This window comes from Toxotes jaculatrix, chromosome 9, assembly GCF_017976425.1.
Source record: "Toxotes jaculatrix isolate fToxJac2 chromosome 9, fToxJac2.pri, whole genome shotgun sequence".
In the NCBI taxonomy this organism is placed as follows: Eukaryota; Metazoa; Chordata; class Actinopteri; family Toxotidae; genus Toxotes; species Toxotes jaculatrix.
This window is the reverse complement of record NC_054402.1, coordinates 17,039,876-17,057,794: the sequence shown is the minus strand read 5'-3', so window position 1 is coordinate 17,057,794 and position 17,919 is coordinate 17,039,876. Positions and strand designations below refer to the sequence as shown.

Here is a 17,919-nt window from a genome sequence, read left to right as displayed (position 1 = left end):
GTCATATGTAAAAGCCAAATATAAATGTGAAATGCCTTTTTGCATCTATATATTCAAGTGTATTGTGACAGCAGCTCTTCCGCCTCTGCAGACATGGTACTGAACAATGCTGAGAGTACTTTCTGAAAGGTTACAGTCCAGTTTTATTCAAATGCGGTGATTTTTATTTACAGCTGTAGGACATTTAAAAGCTCATGGCAGTGATGAATCAGCATAAAATAGCTGCAGAATATCCCAGTAACGGCTGGAACCATTGTAGTACTGACATGGGGAATGTTGAATGTTATTAATACATAGAAAATTCTTTATTCTTACCCAGGCACTGTCTTTGTAACTTAAGATTTATCTCTGCATTCTGGGGTATGTATTCCACTCTTTTTTTTTTTTTTTCTATGGGTTATTTTCTGACAGCCAAAAACCCATTAGTGCAGGTGTGCGCTGCTCTCCAACTGATGCAGTTTCACATACCATCACCATTAGTGTATATTATACTACTGGCAACTGATGCCAGCTTTAGCCTTGTGTGAAATATCTAGATGAGGGCTTGGAAACTATATACATTTCTGTACCAAGATAAATATGCCTGCAGTTCATACCTCTGTGACATTTAAGTGGTTTGGATTTTACGCAACACTTGCTGATGTGGGCATCTGCCTGGCCTAACTGTACGGTTTTTATAGTCTTTGAAGGACAAATCTCATGTGCTCTGGTGAACCTCCTCTGGCTTCTTTTCTCAAATTGCTCTGTGCTTGTTTGCAATTTGTCTGATGGAAACAGAGATTAGCTACATACGTTTTAGCCAAAGATCCACCTCACTCATCACATATCATCATCATCTCTATCATTTGTGTGTTGCCTCAGCACAGTTGCAGAGGCAAGGCAAACTTTATGTAGCATACTTAAAGTACCTTAATGGGTTTTGCAGCCATTTGCGTAACTTGAATATAGGATACAAAAACTGTTGTGCCACCTGCACACACTATGTACATTCTGCATAGAATGACTAAATTTATAAGTAGAACAGGCCAGTTGTTTGTAATTATGCTAGTGTCTGCATTCAGCAGATAAAATTATCTGATTGTACATATTTTTTTGACAATACCAATTTATGAGTAGCCTGTCTATATATATCTATCCATAAATAAACTTTAATCTGCTTTATGCTTCATCAGTTACCATATGCCAATGATTATATCCTCTATTCACGCTGATGCCCCTCTGTAGGTTTGTGCAAGTAATGGCCCAGATGAGAAATTCATTCTCTCACTCTGGGAGCCAGGCTCATTAAAACATATTTCTGCACTTATCACATGGGATCCAACTTGCAAATGGCCTGCAAGAGTCACAGGCTATGATTTAGCAGGGGGCATAAGTCAGTGCACTGCACTGAACTGACAGATTTCTCGGTTGCGCTTTTGCACGTCAGCTCCAAACTCCTGTTCCGGGGCCACTTCTCAATAACATCTGATTCTACAGCACTTGATTTTAAAGATTTTGTGTTTTGACATCACACAGCTCATTTGGAGTTTGCCTGTGCCTCAGTGCTCTGAAGGGCTGGCAGCAAGTTGGCCAATATACTATAGCACAAGCTGGCCAAGCTCCTTCTATCACTGATTGTGAAAGCACTCACTTTTCAGTAGCCAGCACCATTGAGTAGCCATACAGACTGTGGACATCATAGTGGTTCCCCCAGGCCTGCTTGGCATCCATACACAGTGTTTTACTGTACATCACCTCATCCAGAATCTCTGGGGGAGAGAAAAGATGGAGGTAAAGAGATAGGGTGAGGTGAGAAGAGGTATGGAGTGAATACAGAATACAAGGGTGCAGTTAGGGAAGGAGATCGATGGGAGGCAAAAAGGAGAAGGAAGGGGACAGAGAGAACGAGTGAGACATTGATATATACTGCAATAGGAAGTGGGAACAATCAGGAAATGAGAGCAATGGAGGAAGAGGATGACTAAGGAGGGATGCAATAAAAAGGTGGCATCAGGGGAGCATGCCTTTTCCAGTTATGATCATCCTGTCTGGGACACAGTCGGAATAAAAGCAGCAGCAGAAGAGTCATTTTCAGAATTCTTCACCAGGGACCTACTATTTTAGATGAGTTTTCCTGTGAACTTGAACTTACTTCATGAGCTATTGTGGCTAATTTATCAACTCGTGCTCAGTATTTGGCCTGCAAGCCTGTGACATCCTCTGTTTCTTTGTTTCGCAGTAACCTTAGAGTACTATGTTCAGGCTGTTATAAACTGTAGACTTATAACTGTTTTGTAAGTAAAGGTAAACTAACAGTGCTGCCATGACCAAGTATTGAGACTCAAGCATATCCCTTAAGGAACACACCTGTTGCAGTTACTAAAGAACAGTATAAGAACAGCAAGTATTAAGTATGACTATGACACAGAACATAAAAAAAATGTGCCTTACTTGGCATGTAGGGAGGGTAGTTGAGGTTGTTATTGGCACAGCCATTGTTTGAACCTTTCTTGAAGTTAGCCACCTCATTCATGTCCTGCAAGTGCATCAGAGGTCAAATTTTTTGATGAAAATTATAAGATAAGTTTAAACTACAATCATTTATGACATGCCACACATGGTGTGAATCCAGGATTATTTTTGTAAAATGCTGAAAAAGAGATTTATTCACATCCAACATTTCTTTTTTTTTTTTTTTTCCTGACTGAAACATTAGTGAAATGACCTGAGTTGACTTAGGTGTTTGAAGTGAGATGAGGAATAATGTGTGTTGCAGTAAACAGCATGAGTGCACTGTGAACCAAGTCCACATTTACAGCTGAGGAATCATTAACAGTATAAAATGGATTTCAGCCTGTTTTTGTTTCAACCAGTGTCTGGTGCTCTTTATAGGCCTCAGTGTTTAACCCAGAGTGAAGTAGTGAAGTAAGTGCCACTGAAATTTAAGCTCACTACCCCTGTGTGCGTGCAACTGGCTGCAGAATAATCAGTGAATACACACCTTTATTTTATGTATCTAAAATTGACTTACAATCCAGAGGGCATCATGTTTGACCTCCCTGTAGAACCGCTCATACTCATCAACCCACCAGTCGATGCAGCCTTGGCTGGTGTAGTCTGGAAACACGGTCTCTCCTGGCCACACCTGAAAGGGAGAGAATATGAGATGCAGTGTGTTTACAAGCACTTTTTAAATAGTTTTGGAATAAAACTCTGAGAGCATTAGTTCAGCTTCAGGGTGTGAACTTCCCTGCTGACAGTATTCAATTCAGGTTTTGTTTTAGCAAAGCACTTTCTTGACAGGACCTCATTAAAAATTCCATTTTCTTCTCCTTTTATTTCAGCTTTAAAAGCATCAGCAGTGCATATTTATCTATGCAAGAAGTGTGCCTACACAATACTATACATGTAAACAGCATGATGGGGCATAGCTGAGATGGTGTAGGCGTAGCGAGCTCCACAGAAGCAAAAAGTAGGCCTATGGTAATGTCAGAGAAACGGCTTGAAGATGTGGCAGTGACAAAGAAAAGAGAACAGAAGAGAAGAGAAGAGAGATGAGGTAAGGGAGGGGGCGGGAAGAGAGAGAGAGAGAGAGAGATGGCAAAATAAAAAGTGGATAGAGAGATGGACAAGTTGAGGAAGAGAACAGAGGAGAGGAGAAATCGATAATGCAATAGAAATCTCTAGATGTGACTGTTAGAAGTCGTCCTTAATGACATGTATTGAGAAAAATGATTAATCCTCACTGTGTGTGTGTGTGTGTGTGTGTGTGAGAGAGAGTGAGAGTGAGAGTGAATGTACATGTGCATGTCTGTGTGTGAACCCTTCTTTAGAGCACATATTAAATCCCAAGGTTGCTCCACTGTAGCTATCTTTTACCTTTACTTCCACTGCCAATAACTTTACAGCCCAGTTTGTAGCAAAGACATGAATCATACTCATGCTCACGTGCGCACACCCACACACAGACACAGTCACACACACACACACACACACACATACACACATACACACATACACAGACACAGGCACACACACACACACACAGACACACACACAGACACATATTCACAAACACATAGATTTATAGGCAGATGTTTTTGGCAGGTGGTCAGAACTCCAAGGTCAGAGCTTATTGATGGTGCCTGGCATTTTTCATCTTTCTTTTTCCAATCATTTCTTCCTTCCTTTGACTCTCGATTTTGACTTTCTGACGTTTCCAGCTGCTTACTAATACTGACACCCCAGTAAACACTTTCAACAAATTTGGAAATTTGGCATTGGTAGCCGCAGATCTCTCTCTATCTTGTCTTTTTGTTGGTTTTTATGCTCTTCTCTCCTTCAGTCTGCCTATCTGTGTCATTACCTGTCTCCCTTCTCCTACCTGTCTCTATCTGTCCCTCTGCCTGCTTTTTCTTCAGACTGTCTTTCTACCTTCCATCTTGTCTGTCCCTTTTTGTGTTTTCTTGATAATCTGTCTTTTTGTCTCGTCTCTCACTTCAACTGACTTGTTCCCGTGTACTACTACTCTGTCACTCTACCACTCCGAAAGACAGCCAGTCTGTCTCGCTGTACTTTTCCCTCTAATCTATTATTTGTGTCTGTCTGTCGGTCTGCCTGCACCTACCTTTTTCTCTGCCCGTTTCTGTCTGGCATCCCTACCTTTAAACCCACATACTTCTATGTTTTTAAGCTCCCTGCTGCTCTGCTTAATCCCATCCATTTTTGCCTCTTTGCTCTGAACAGAAATGTTCATCTGTGTGAGTGAGGTCCTGCTATGATTTTACTCACACACTGAAGCATATGGGCCAACAGAAAAAAGCTTTTATCTTTATCTTTGCAAGCAATTAGCTGTCTTAAAAGCAGAATAAATACCAGCCTGTCGCTGTATCTCCTTTATCGCTGACATAGCCATGGCAAAGGTTGTTTTGCAAAGACCCCAGTATTTTCACTGGGGCACGTACATTCATATGGAAATAAACTAGAATCAATTATAGTCACACACGTGCGTGCACCGACATAAAGAGCAAACGACCAAGAATAGCTTCTCATTTCGAGAAACGGATACTCATAGATGCACACTCAGATGGACTTTGTCCTCTCTCCATCTCTCTCACATAGACACTTGCATACCTAATCTGTGATGCAGAACAAGATTTAAGATTAAACACTAATACGGAATCAATGCATATGTTTGACCTGTTATAAACATTATGAAAAAGCACTGAGTTGAGGGAGGGGGCCTAATCGTGTGTGTGTGTGTGTGTGTAGACTTTTATAAACAGACTTAAATAGACTTTTATCCCCCCCGCAACCCCTACCCCTCTCTGCAGGGGAGAGCTTTTTAAACCCTGTGCTCTGTGGGGGAAAAAGATCAAAAATAACATACTGGAAACTTGAACTTCCATTAGGGAATATTATGGTTTGATGGAGACTGTAAAGGACCAGTCACACATACATATGCATACAGACAGCAAATGCATATATTCATGCTTATGTTGCATGATAAATTTTATTATGCCAGGGCTCAAATTCTCAGTGTTCAGTGGCAAAGCATGTAGCAGCCCTTCAGCACAGTTTGATTTCTATGAGTCATGGAATCAACGTGGTCCTACATACATTCAGCAGAAATCTTTGTCACCCCAAACATTACAATATTACTCAGTTCATGCTGATTCTCTGATGTCTTATCCATTCTCCGAATGTCTGTCTGCCTCAGCTGATTAGTGGTTTATCGGACTTGAATCCTTGTATTGCATAGATTTTTGAAATTGGACTGAAAACCGTGCTCCTGGTGTATGAGTATCAGCTTCACAAAAGCTGGACATTGACCTTGTACTTTAGGTACAATAGTACAATCCTCAATTGGTGCTTAGAGCCAAGCATGTGCCAAAAAAAAAAAAGAACGTTTCATACTGTTAAAACCACAGGCATTTACAACTGATATAAAGTGTAATAGAAGCATGGATTTATGACTGTATGTACTCTAGAGTGCCTTCACACTACTGTTATAAAATTTACATACAACCCAAGTGATTTTTTCCTAACCTTAACGGACCTAGCCTTAATCATATCTTAAATTAGCCATATTGTAGCTGCCATGCATGGATATTGTTGGGTGTAGTTGTTAATAATAAAAGTGCGTAGTGTGAATGGAATGGAGGATATTGAGGAATATTTCAGTATCAATGTTTGGTATGGACATTTATTTATTTATTTATTTATTTATTTATTTATTTTTAAATATACTGTACCTGAGTCCAAATTATCCTGGAGCAAGTCTCAGCACAAGCTGGTGTAAGACTTCTGCTGAGGGACTCTAGCTGACTGAATATGTTTTTTAACCACATTATTCATAACATCCATATGCTGTACTGTATTGAAATTCCCATCAATTTGGAAGTTCCTGAGTTGCCAGAATTGGTACATCTGGTGACAGTCATGCCATTTTAAAATTGTTCAAGTCGTGGTTGTCGAAAACTATAACACTAAGTGGAACAACAAGTTGAACTCTCAAAGTTCCCTGTACACAGCGTATCACTATATAATAATACATAATGATTAACCCCTCTTGGAAGCTTGGTATAAAAGCAGTATTACCATCTGGATGAAGGAAATCTTTGCTTGAATGTGTATAAGAACCTAATTAAGGGGCCACCAAATGCACTGCTTCATCTGGATTCATGCCTCAGTTGTCCCTTGCACCCAAACGCAACTCACCTCTCCCACCAAAGGAGTTTTCCCATCTGATTCAGTGACCCAGGCATTCTTCTCATTCCCACGGTCATAGGAGCCATATGGAGTGTTCCCTACTCTCTTACTGGTAGCTATTGCAGGGTCCTGGGGACAAAGGAATACACATATAAGAATATGAAGGCATAGAAATTCTCTTTCAAATGAACTGCTGATGAACAGTAATTTGGTGCAATAACTCCAAACTACATAGCATGGCTGCCTTCATAATAGTTTTTGACATTGTTCGTAATAGAAATTTCCCTTGGCTGGAAAACGTGTATAAAACACGTGTAAAACATGTATAAAAAGACATAACTTGGGGTTCATAGTGAAGTGAAGCTTGATTATAACTGGAATATATCAACCAAGCATCCCAATACCAGCATTTGGCCTGTAGTACAATAAATCTACCAAACCCCAAAGTGCAAGGTACGTTACCAACTGCTGTTTTGTGGTAGCATTTTTGCATATTTAAAGTTGAATTTATCAATTCGTGTGTCAGTTACATAAGTAACTTCATTCACAGTGAGGTGTTTCTTACCAGGATGAGGATGTATCTCTGCCCCTTCTCATGGAGGTAGTCAGCAAACTGAGGCAGCTCGCTGAACTTGACTTTGTCGTAGGTGAAATCTTTCTTATCCTCCATGTAGTCTATGTCGGTGTACTGAATGTCCTGTGTGAGGAGAAGAATATGCTGTATTTTTGGGCACTTCATGTACATGCAATATCTATGATTATTATGCAGTTTAGGGAAAAAAAAGTTCCAAGTTCAGAAATTCTTGCTTTGAGATATTCTTTTGGAATACGGTGTGTTATATGAGTAACTTACTGAGCTTACTTCAGATAGGTTAGATGTCATTAGATATTCAAAGCTTAATTGGAAATGCTAAAATGCTGGCATGCCTTCCATGTATTAAAATCACATTTGCATCTTGCATGAGGGTAATAAATTCAAAATGACTCTTAATACCTCTTAAATGCACCCACTCTTCTGCTTCTTCTCATAACTTGGACACATCCACTCAAAACTGAGCATCTTCAGTATGACTTCTCAGAATAGCTAATAAGCCCACTAGTAAGCATCTGTACTGTGAGCCTCACAGAGAAGGCATTTCAGCTACTAGGTTGTCTTCTCACTTGCCTTTGCTGGACTTTTGGAGACCTGATGTGGGTGCAAACAACTTGGCTAATGTGCTGCTAAACCTTGGGAGGACAATGGGAATGTTAACACATTCTTCTTTTTTTGCCAGCTTGCTCTCTGTCTGTCTGTTGTCTGCCAAAATCTACTTCATATCGATAGAGCAGATGGTTTGGAAGGCTGTGCCAGATCCTTCCTCTAATGGTAATCAGCTCCAGACATATTAGGGGGAATGTGATAATGCCCTCTGTGGTCTATCTAATGGTTATCAAATATGTCCCTGAGTATAGCAGGAGAGCAAGCAGCTGCATCCTAATGTCTCTGGATATGAAAGAGAGATTGGAGAATATCAGAGTGAAATATTGAGATGGGTTGGAAATTTGTATTTGATCTTTAGATACGACAGAGTTCAAACACTGTCCTTGATTAGTCTTGTCATTGCTGAGCTGTGATACAGTTAAAGTGTTTTATAGGGATGTATAAAGATTAGGATTATGAGTTTACCTTAGTAATTAAGGAGTAAAAAGTACATCAAACATCAGTGCTGTGTGCGTGTGGAAGGGACTTCTTAGAGTTACTGTCAGCAGGCCCAGACGAAGATAAGAGGTAGGGCTCATTCCCAAGAAAATGTCAACCAGAACTGGTATTTCTCAAGTGTCTCAGAGGTGTTGGAGTAGTTTTAACATTCAGATCAGGATGAATGAGATAATGAAAGGAACTCGGTCGATTGATCTTTGATCAGCGCTAACATTCAGTGACGCTTGAAAAATAGTGGTCCCGGGATTGAACCTATGGAGCCCAGCAGACTCTCCATTATTTGACAGAAAGCTGGATTACCCCGTCTAAGCTAAAGGCCATTCCTATCACTCTGACTGTCTGCTGAACTCCTGCTTCAACCTTCATATCACGTCTCCGCAGATAGTGTAGTGGTTAAGGCTCTTGCCTCTGGAACCACACTGTAGTGCATGAGTGGTTCAAATTTAACAAGGGGTGCACAAGGTGAAGTATCGATTTTCTTCACCCACCCCCACTTCCCTATGGTAGTAGCTAAAGCAACCCCCCCCCTCCCCCTACTGCACGTGGTATGCATTGTCACTACATGCTTTCGCATTATTGCTCCTCAAAGTTTATGTTTTGTCTTAAGGAAAATTCCAGCAACCTCCTTTAAAATGTCTCAGTGTTTGACATCTGAGTTCATGTTCAAAAAACCTGCCTCCATCTTGTCCACAATTTTCATTTGCGTTGCAATGAAAATCAATGACTGAAATAGAAAAGAAGAAAACCATGACATGTGTTTTCATTTCCCAGACTGTAAATTGATTGATAATGATCTCATGCTTCTGACGCTTTGGTTGGATCACGCAGGCTCTCACTGTTTCACTGTATGAATGGAGAACTTGCAGTCCTATCTTACACCTAGTCTGATATGTCTTTATTGTGCATTTTTATTGAGGTGATAAACACAGTGAAAACAAAATGTGACACTCAAGATTAACAAGAAAGAGCTGAGATATTGAGTGTGAAACTGCCAAACACGTGAGGACATTTATGATGATATGTGATGAAACTCATATCATCATAAATGTCCTCACATGTTTGGCACTTTCACACAATTTCATGTGTTAGGAAATTCAAAACACATTGTTTATAGTGTTGTAAAATTTGAGAACATAGCTGTTTCCCGTTTTATCACAAGAACGTAAGGGGAAAAAAAATCAGACAATGATAGAGGCAGTGATAGTCTTGATAGAAATTTTAGATGAAAGACAAATGGATTGTCAGACGTACTGCTAATAGACAGCCTAAAAAATAAACATTTAAAGAAAGACAAGCATGCAGACAGGAGCTTACATATGGGAGGCCCACGGCACGGTTCCTCTCCACTGTTGTCTTGACCTCACTCAGGCTACCATAGTCCCACCGAGACAGCTGGAAGCCCAGTCCCCAGTAGGGAGGAATCACGGGCCTGCCAGTGAGCTGGACAGCACGATTGGACATATTGTTAATGGATTTGCTGTGCCAAGGCAAATCACAAGCCACTTTGGCACAACACAACTTGCCCAAAAAACCTGCCCTGCATATTTTTGCTTTTACAAAAAAACAAGCAAACAAACAAAAAAAAATAGTCTCGCCTCACCTCAAGGAACTCCTGCACCACTTGTTCTGGTGTGTCTCCAAAGACAACGTAGAAGTCGAGGACTCCTCCAATTGTCCTATAGGTCACAGCTGGAGCGGGCTGCAGAATCACCTCTGAACAGAAGACAGATAAAGCCATGCGTTTAACTTAGTTCTGATATTATGTCTTACTATAAATAATAATTGTAAAATGCCCTTTCACACAATTGTTAAACAGCAAAACCTCTATTTTGAGAGTTTCTTTATATTCTTGTGAGGGCTGTTGCTCTGCACATATATCAGTCAAGCCAATGCATGAGAGGGGAAAAAAAGCTTTTGTATAAGGAGATTATAGACATGAGCAAGAGAAACATGTCAGTGGGCATTCCCATTGCTTTCAGTCATCCTCTTCTTAGAATAAAACACCCATGCAATATTCTCTTTGATTTGTCAGCACAATTTTTTGATTGAAGCAACAGTAGATTCAGGGGCCTGTGTATGGACGTATATGTGAATATACGTATTATACTGTATGTTTATGTGCTTTTGTGTAATTGTTTGGCCATGACTGCTGCCTGTTCAAAATATGTGTTTGTGTCTGTGCACTTCCCAAGGACAGTGCCATTGTTTGTGTGCTTGCAAATGCTTGTATTTGCGTGTTTCAGTGGGCCACCATGTGTTCTTACATGTGTTTTTCTTTTTTTTTCTTTTTGTAACTTTACCCATAGCATTGCTGTTCATGAGGAAGACCCCGAATGACTTTCCGCTCTCATCTTCCAAACAGAGGAAGAAAGGGTAATGTCCGTAGAGGTTATGTGTTCCCTGCAGGGAAGGCAGAGAGACAGAGGGATGAAGGAAAATAGGGAAGAGGTGTGAGTCGCAGGAGGGAAGTGGGAGACTTATTGAAGCTGAGGGGGCGACTTCACTAATCAGCTTACAAGACATTCAATTATAAGCCCTTTGGGAAGGAGAATACACATGTAGGGAGCTCGTGTAAACATGCCTTACACAACATGTATACACAGGGTATCCAGAGTAGACCTAATTTTAAGCTTTTCAGCACACAATTTGTCTGCTACAACAACAACCAAGGGAAAATAAAACATTATAGAGATTGACATGTGCGTAGATGCAGATAAACTATATTTATAACTGTATTAATATGTGTGTATATACTTACCATTAAGTATCAGTGGCATAAAAAAAGTTTAAGACCTTATCCTACTTTGTGTGTGTGTGTGTTTGTACTGCTCACCCCATTAGGGAAAGCGTCTCTGGTGAAGATGGGCCAAGTCCTCCAGTTTGTGTCATGGCGATACTGTGTGTGCACATGCTCTCCGAGGCCATAAATATTGTGGGATGGAAGCCTAGCAGACAGCTGTAGGTACTGGTCTGCAAACACCAGTGGAGCCATTGTAGTGTCAAACCTGAATGCATTTGGTTAAAAAAAGAAAAAAAAAAAAGAGTTGAAAGTGAGAAGACAGAGTGGTGTGAGAGACAAAGGGAAGACATGTGCAAAAGAGAGAGAGAGGGAGCAGGTGAGAGAGGAAATATGAGAGACATAGACAAAAGAAAGAAAATGAGAGTGAGATGCGGTGAGAGGAGAGAGTGGGAGTGAGAACGAGACAAGGACGTGTGGAGGAGTTGAGTTGTAGAAAGAAAAACCAGGGAGAAGACAGACCATACCATCAAGCTCTAATAAGCCCTCTGGGTAGCATTTCTCTAGCCTTCAGAACAAGACATACACTTGTGGTTGAAAAACTAAGCCTGCTCTGGCTGCATGCAGCTGCCAAGACAGAGACATGGAGGCAAAATAAAAAGTAAAGGCTGCAAACACAGTAAAGATACATGATTAATGAATAGTCATGACAACAAATGCATGCACACAGAAAGACCAATGCCTAAACAGAAAGAAATAAAGGCTATTGACATTAGTCTTTAATCACATGACATTCACGCTCTCAGAGTCAGTAGGATGAAAGGGAGGAGCCACATGTGTATTCAATGATCGTGTTGTGTTTAGAAGCAGCTTTTATCACAAGAAGAGAGGGCCGGCACATTAAACTGACAGGTTGAAGAGCAAAATGATTATGAGTATCATTTCACTCACTGCCTCTTTCTGTCAATGAAACTTTTGATATCAGTAGAACTGACACATAATAAATACTTTATGATGATGTGGTGCAACTTTTATGCCACAAAAAGTAAAAGTAAATTTATAAACCTTGTTATCGTTTTACTTTATGGACTTTTTTGTGGTCACGCTGCTCATGCGATTATTAGAATGTAATCAAATAGTTATAAAACATTCAACAGCGAATGAACTATTGCTCTTGATAACGACAACAGCTGCCAAAGCAGGATCAGCACAAGTGTAACATTAAATTGAAGTGGGAAGAAAACGTTACCAGGCTGTAAATCTAAAGACTTAAATTATTGTATCAAATGGTTTTCCTACAGATGTTCATTAGATTTGGTTTCTGTTGTTGATTCACCGTCGGACTTGCACTGTTTGCTCTAAATAAGTGTGTAGGCCACTGAATTTTTTAAAATAAATGTATGTCGAGAAAAAAAATGTTGACGAACTGTATGCATTTAGCTGTTACATCCTGTCCAAAATCCTACAAAATGTTCACAATTAATTTGGCATTGTGGGGGTCTTTGTATTTTTGCAATTGGAAGATTATTGCTCTAGCCTTAAAAGTAAAGTCGATGCCCTATAGCTGTCCTTTCTTAAAAAAAAAAGTTATGGTGAGTCTAATACTAAAAAGAGCGGCTCTCGGAAAAACTTAAGTCTGAGTTATCACCTGAATCAGCCACAAAATGCACTGAGTGATAATGGTGATTCACATAACAAGTGGCCTCCCTAAAGACAGGGTTGTAAGAGTAGAAGAGAGTCTGATTACTAAACAGCTGCTAATCTTCAACAGCTAATCTTCAAAGCAATCTCATTGCTTCTGGTTGAAGGTCGTGCCGTGTTGAGAAAGACAACAATCCTACTTCTTATGCCAGTAAGTTATGTAAGTCAGTGAGACAAGCCAAAGGTTGTCATGTGATATAACTCCAGCTTTACTTTACTGTGGATATACAGTCAGACAGTATTATTAACTGGACCTTATATATTAAAAAAAATAAATAAATACATAAAAATCAAGCTGTACCTTTCAACTTCCTCTGAATGAAAAATAAGTTTAGATTACAGATTAATATTTGCCTCGCAGGAAAATTTGTCATACAACATAAATGGTAAACAAATTTGATTCACGACAACAGAACATGGTGATATGCAAAAGACCATTAGTGTATAAAGTCATGCCTGTGGTATTTACCTTTGTACATTACATCCTCGAAGCAATAAAAGCAAGCATCTATGTGCCCTCACAAGCCCTATTTGTCATAAAGTGACATATTCTACATAGTATTAATGATAATGATGGTTTAATGCTTAATGGTGTGTGTGTGTGTGTGTTTGTGTGTGTGTGTGTGTGTGTGTGTGTGTGTTTGTGTTTCTGTGGGCACACAGCTCTGAGGAGAAATTGATCTCCACAGTGTCACCCAGTGCTCACCAAGTGTGCCTTGGATTGACATGAACATAATTACATGTTACTGAGGAAAGCTAACATGTAACACGGAGAGGTACCACGCATCGTTATGTGGAAATAATGCATGACAATGAGATTACGTGGCACCCAGACCAGCTCGGAGGATTTCTGACATAACTGCATCAAAGGAGATACCAAGAATCAATGTTAATCTATTGACCAGCTGTCAATTCCACATTTCAAAAAGCCTGGGAAACAACAAATGAGATGCCAAGTCAAATATTCAGCAGCTATATATATGTGCCACTTATTTTGCCACCAGAATTACATCCACACAATCTACTGTCAACATAGATTGAATTAATGCTTCAGATAAGGAATGCCCTGATACACCTCCATAGGTGCAGCCTTTGTATATTCCCTACATATACAGTATATGTAATATATTGCAATACATAGTATGGCTGAATGCACATAATGTAATTTTGTTGAATATACACAGTATGCATACTCTGCTGTCTTTTGCATTTACTTCACTGTTCACATATAATAATGCAAGATTGTGTCTCTTATACCAACCTTCTGCCCCATCTAATACAATATATAAATATGTCACACACACACACACACACACACACACACACACACAGTGAGCACTCACAGGACTTTTTTGTTCTCCTTCCTGCGCACAGTAAGGCCAAAGGGTTTGTGTGTGATCTCCAGTGTGTTGCTGATGGGGCTGGACGGGTTACTGTTGAGGCTGCTGATGTGCTCATGGGGGACCTCGAACCTCTGGCTGTGGGCATCAGAGATCTGAGGGAGAGGAAACAGCCATACAGGCAGTGTGAGAGCGGCCTCATATCTCGCAGTCATGTTCGTACTTTGTTGTGTATATTGCAAATTCTGCCCTCTTTGTCTAACAGTTGTGTTAGACATGCTTCGGTAAAAACAGCTTTTGAAATTAATTTGACTGGACTAGATTTATCTCACAATTTCTTCTGTTGCTGTCAACATGTAGATGTCTGTGTGAATGTGACTGTGAATTTGTGTGTGAGAGGAGACGGAGAGATGGTGTTCGTCGGTGTGTACCTTAAATCGGAGTCGATTGTTTGTCTGCATTTCTGCGTGAAATGCCAGATCCTGTATGTCAGCCCCAAATAAAGAAGGGGAAGCCATTCTCTTCAGCTGGGCTTTCATCACTACAATTCAAACATGATGATAGGAGGGTAAAGATTATACGAAGAAAAATATTCATTTTAAGATATACATTACATTTAATTACTTATCGCCCCTAATAAAGATAAAATAACTTGAAATAGTTCCAAATAGTATACAGACTATTTCTTGACTGGGTGCAATAACTTCCTGGATCCTCCACTAGTTGCCTGGCAGCCTCACAAAATTTCCAAAATGTTGCACTGTTCCTTTAATACTTGCATACACACCCCTTAAACAATTCTGAGCAATCTTCTGTATTAATATTCAAGAGGCTTTACATGTGGGTGGTCTGTTTCATGATCACAGTGCGCCCCACTGATATCGAAATACTAGACAATAATTGTTGGATAAGCCAGTCACGCACAGCAGTAGCTATTCAGCCAACATAAGTGCATTAAAAAAAATAAAAGGTGTAATCATGACAAATATCTATTCCCTACAATGAGGAGTGAACTACACCAATAAAAACAAGCTGCAACAATCCTCAGTTTGAGCACTGCCCATAAAATTTATCAGGTAAACTGGGATGGGAATCCATTCAAACAGATGTATTCCCAGGTTGTCCATTTACCAGTGTGATCAAAGGGTGAAATATGCTTACACAGCTCAGCTGGCTCTGAGGTAAATGCAGGTAATTTGCATAGTTGCCTTAAGCAATACCACAGCAGAATGCATGTAAAAATATTTGAAGACAGTTTAACTTATGTAAGAAGGAGCATTTTCATTTTTACATATTGGTCAAAGTCCCTGTTGAGTAACAAAGCCTATCTCAGGTCAAGAGAAATTATTGTTTTTGGAAAAAAAAGTGTGTTAGTTTATTTTTTATGTTCTTTTTAAAAGGGTTTTATACTATTTTGACTGAAAATGCTGTAGCTCATACTTGTATGTAAAGTGTCCAATGAGTCTTCTTGCTTTTACGCACTAACTTGAGTTCACATAAGGCAGTGAAATCAAGCAGAAAATAGAAAACCCCACATGCTGCAAAGTCAATCATGTTTTCTGATATGCCATCCATGTCATATTTCACAGAAAACTATGCCTTAGGCAAAGCGAGTGAAAAAGGAAAAAAAAAAAAAGATTTGATGAAGACGGACAGACAGACTAAAGGAATGTGGAGCTACTAGAATTAGAGAATAAGCTAAATAGCAAGCCAAATATTTTCACCAGTTTGTGAGTGCGTGAGTGGGAGAGCAGAGTGGTGAGAGGGGAAATTGGGATTTACCATAAGGATTCGGCTGCTCTACCGATTCCACTGTGTATCCATGGTTGGTTGAGAAGAAACACCAGGGAACATTTCTCTCATCCAGAGGCCCCCAGCAGCATCCACGCTGTTCACATTTTAGCTGTTGAAGTGGGATGGTTGATGTTATCATTATCATCATCCACATTGCCATTATTGTCATTCTCAACACCCATTCTGTTCAAGGATTTTTGAAAAACCTTCTGCACAGACATGACTTTTTCCATTTCCATTTGTGCACCTGACAGTCATTCATACCTTTGAGGCTGCACCATCGGGGTAACAGTCTACTCTTTCAGCCAGGGGAATAACGGGACACTGAGGAACGAATGGTTCTGTAGTTTCTGCTAAAAGATGAAATGTTTACTCCAGTGCTAACAGAAGCATTTGAAGTGAAAATCCTGTAATTTAACAACTTAGTATTCAGACTGTTTTTGAGTTTAAGATTTATAAAGCTACAGGCAGTAAACAGATTAACTTTACCAATTACTGTATCTTTAGACATTTTTCCACATTCAAAAATAACCCAAAGTTAAATGCCTGTTTCCCTGTACTATAGCTGAAAATGTGTCTGCTGATGATGACCATCAGTATGTAGCAATATGTGGTGTTGGCATCTTTCAGTGAGCTTTGGTCTCAGAGCAAAGCTAGGTTTCTGTAATCTCAGGCCTCAGATTTGGTTCCAGAGATAAAAAGTAAGGGTAGGCCATGCCCCATGCTTTAAGCTAGGATCAGTCCATGTGAAGTGGATAATGTTACTTAATATGTTTCTCGTGCCATTTCTCACTAAAATGACTTTTATTTTAGCTAGCAGCCATCCTACACATGAAGAAGGAAAAAAAAAGTTACGAGAGAGAGCTACGATAAGGTGGACTCTTATGGAAAAGGTTAGCTAGCATATTTAGTCCCTAAGCAAGGCTAACGTATCACGGACCAGTTTCTCCACTTTTAAATATTAATCTTTTCTTAAAGAGAGTACTGAATCGGGCTAATCCTTAAAATGTATTTCTTAAAAACATGTATTTGATACTTTTTCTCAAAATGTGCAGCTGTAACATACAGAATAATGAATACATGTTGACATTGTCTTGTCAAATCCTTTGTGTTGTTGCACCTTTATTTTAACAATCAAAAAAGGTTTTACTGTTTAATGATTTCTAAACTTTTATCTTCAATCAGCATTCAAGGTTACCAAACTCCACTCACAAATCTTGAAATTTAAATGTGTTTTTATTTGCCTTGGAAGGACTTATTAGGCTTATTAAATGACTTTGTGTACTGATGAATCAAAATGTGCACTTAATCAGCCATTTCACAAAGACAGGGAAAGCTTTTCTTTAAATTTCCTTATTTGCCTACGTATATGTGTAAATGTGGTTACTTACCATCTTTAATGACTCCAGGTTCTCCGGTGAAAAACAGAACTATGAGAACGATGGCTGTCACGCTCATCAGTGCGAACATGACCATGAGGCTCACCTCCAAACCCGAGAACCGCCGTTTCCCCATCTAACACACACAAACAAACACACGTATACACGGACACACACAGAGTTATTACACAGGCCAACATCATTAACACCCATTAATGACACCAAGTTTACTAAAGGCAAGGTCTCAGAGGTCTCAAAAACTTCCTTCCTTAATGAGGCCCAATGGCAGGACACACATATGCACACTCAACGCACAAAACGCGCAAAATGAAGGAAACACGGATCTGACACACACATACATTTTCCTTGTAGTGACCTTGGACTCTGTGAAAGCTTTCTGAAGTTGAGAGAAGGGCTGAGAAAAACAAAAAAGGAGGACGAAGTGAACAAAACTCTGAAAAAGAAAAGCATGGAGTTGACAAAACGGTCTGACAAGCCAGATCTAGTTTTTGCAAAGACACTCATCATATCAGTCAAGCAATTAGGCTTCACTCCAGTGTACTCGTGGAGACAAAAACA

At 39.7% G+C, this 17,919-nt stretch overlaps 1 protein-coding gene across 3 annotated transcripts in view; it reads right to left on the bottom strand.

Annotated features, from left to right (window-relative positions):
* The window catches only part of si (sucrase-isomaltase (alpha-glucosidase)), a 60,109-nt gene extending 42,633 nt beyond the window's left edge, over window positions 1-17,476 (bottom strand). The window contains exons 1-14 of one of the 3 annotated variants that reach the window (XM_041046169.1): window positions 17,353-17,476; window positions 16,226-16,314; window positions 15,950-16,070; window positions 14,599-14,708; window positions 14,171-14,322; window positions 11,223-11,394; window positions 10,690-10,789; window positions 9,990-10,102; window positions 9,704-9,829; window positions 7,256-7,387; window positions 6,700-6,819; window positions 3,011-3,124; window positions 2,431-2,515; window positions 1,631-1,748 (exon numbers count right to left, since the gene is read on the bottom strand). In XM_041046169.1, coding sequence (XP_040902103.1) covers window positions 1,631-1,748; window positions 2,431-2,515; window positions 3,011-3,124; window positions 6,700-6,819; window positions 7,256-7,387; window positions 9,704-9,829; window positions 9,990-10,102; window positions 10,690-10,789; window positions 11,223-11,394; window positions 14,171-14,322; window positions 14,599-14,708; window positions 15,950-16,070; window positions 16,226-16,314; window positions 17,353-17,476 — 1,676 coding nt within the window. The remainder of the gene's footprint in view (window positions 1-1,630; window positions 1,749-2,430; window positions 2,516-3,010; window positions 3,125-6,699; window positions 6,820-7,255; window positions 7,388-9,703; window positions 9,830-9,989; window positions 10,103-10,689; window positions 10,790-11,222; window positions 11,395-14,170; window positions 14,323-14,598; window positions 14,709-15,949; window positions 16,071-16,225; window positions 16,315-17,352) is intronic. The other 2 variants (XM_041046170.1, XM_041046171.1) reach the window with 2 other exon arrangements.
* Window positions 17,477-17,919: the final 443 nt, after the last annotated feature.